The sequence below is a fragment of the Sphaeroforma arctica genome, assembly GCF_001186125.1.
Source record: "Sphaeroforma arctica JP610 unplaced genomic scaffold supercont1.432, whole genome shotgun sequence".
NCBI classification, from domain to species: Eukaryota; class Ichthyosporea; order Ichthyophonida; genus Sphaeroforma; species Sphaeroforma arctica.
This window is the reverse complement of record NW_014040126.1, coordinates 30,102-31,973: the sequence shown is the minus strand read 5'-3', so window position 1 is coordinate 31,973 and position 1,872 is coordinate 30,102. Positions and strand designations below refer to the sequence as shown.

Here is a 1,872-nt window from a genome sequence, read left to right as displayed (position 1 = left end):
TAGTGGGTGTAAATCGCAAGTATTAGTTGTAATGGTGGGTGTAAATCGCAAGTATTAGTTGTAATAGTGGGTGTAAATCGCAAGTATTAGTTGTATCAGTGGGTATAAATCGCAAGTATCAGTTGTATCAGTGGGTATTAATCGCAACTATTAGTTGTAATAGTGGGTGTAAATCGCAAGTATTAGTTGTAATGGTGGGTGTAAATCGCAAGTATTAGTTGTATCAGTGGGTATTAATCGCAAGTATTAGTTGTATTAGTGGGTAATAATCGCAAGTATTAGTTGTAATAGTGGGTATACATCACAAGTGTTAGTTGTGTATTAGTGGGTATTAATCGTGGCAATTATTCACGTAATTATATGGTGTTAGGATAGTGTACGGTCTGTGTAGTGCGTGGGTGTGCGTGTGTTGTGTACAAGTGTGTGTGCGTGTGTTGTGTACAAGTGTGTGTGCGTGTGTTGTGTACAAGTGTGTGTGCGTGGGTGTGCGTGTGTTGTGTACAAGTGTGTGTGCGTGTGTTGTGTACAAGTGTGTGTGCGTGGGTGTGCGTGTTTTGTGTGCCGGTGCAACCTTGTTGAAAAAAATGAGTGTGCATATCTATAACAAGAGTTTGTCCTACGAACAGCACGTACACTCATCTAATCTTGAACACAGAAGTGCAAACCACTCCTCAATTGCCGCACTACACTTGTCGATGCATAGTATCTGATCTTCTCCTGTTTGTGCTACGTTGTCAAGTACGTACTCAAGTATGTATGTGCTAAGTAGCTGAACCAGCCATCCAAGCACCAGACCCCCTCTGCAGATCAGGTGTCTCCGAAGTGGGTATGGATCCACCATAGGCCATTAATCTACCATATAGGCTACATACTGTAAGTGTATGGGGTGTGAGTAAGCCATTCATGCTACACCATAGGCCATCCATCTACCATTTAGATTACATGCTATAAGTGTATGGGGTGTGTATAAACCGTTCATGCTACACCATAGGCCATGCATCTACCATATAGGCTACATGCTGTAAGTGTACGGGGTGTGTGTAAACCATGCATGTTACGTTCCCAATTTCGACATACCGGATAGAGTTGCGCAGTGTCCGTTGACACGTAAGGGCCACCTGCATGGTAAAGCTGGCCTCATACACCACCTCGTCAGTACCCGTGTCCGCTTCTCTCTCTAAACCAATCTTACGCAGACCTACGCGTACAAATAGGGTGCGTGTGCGCACGTGTGTGTGTACAGATAAATGAGTGCTGTGTTGGCCTATAGGTTGAGTACTGAATATATACGTATAGGTTGAGTACTGAATATATATGTATAGGTTACGTCGTGTTCGATCGTTCAAGTGTTTAATCAACGGCATCTACCATCCCCACTCACCTGATTAGACTTCTTAAACCCTTAAGTTCATTGGTGCAGTGTATGTACGTACGTGTTTTGCACATCTATGTTTTTATGTGCGCGTCTGTCTGTGTGTGTGTGTGTGTGTGTGTGTGTGTGTTACAAGGCTGCATCCAAAGTATACCACCGTTCCTACACTTGCGTGTGCAGCATCTCCACCACCCACATGCGCATATACAACACCACCACTGCCACCCACGTACCTGCGTCATCGAATCGGTCTGAGAAGAGAGTCTCTTGGCGCTGCATGGCCAACTGGTGTGACATGGAACGACATTCGTCCGATGACGTGTACAGTGAAGCAAGTGACACGTAATCGTCATCCTCGTCACCTGTAGGGTGAATGCAGTACGTAGTGTGTGTGTATATCTCGGTCGTGGTGCGTGTGGTTTGGCTACAGCTGTTGCTGTGGTGCGTATGATGTATCGCTGATATGTATTACATTACAGTGCGCACGAAACAGTGACGTT

General features: G+C 44.9%; 1 protein-coding gene across 1 annotated transcript in view; it reads right to left on the bottom strand.

The window, feature by feature from the left end:
- The window catches only part of SARC_06193 (hypothetical protein), a gene marked incomplete at both ends in the record, with an annotated part of 9,845 nt that overhangs the window by 2,418 nt on the left and 5,555 nt on the right, over positions 1-1,872 (bottom strand). The window contains 2 exons of the mRNA XM_014299911.1: positions 1,078-1,198; positions 1,606-1,734. Of these exons, the coding sequence (XP_014155386.1) occupies positions 1,078-1,198; positions 1,606-1,734 (250 nt within the window). The remainder of the gene's footprint in view (positions 1-1,077; positions 1,199-1,605; positions 1,735-1,872) is intronic.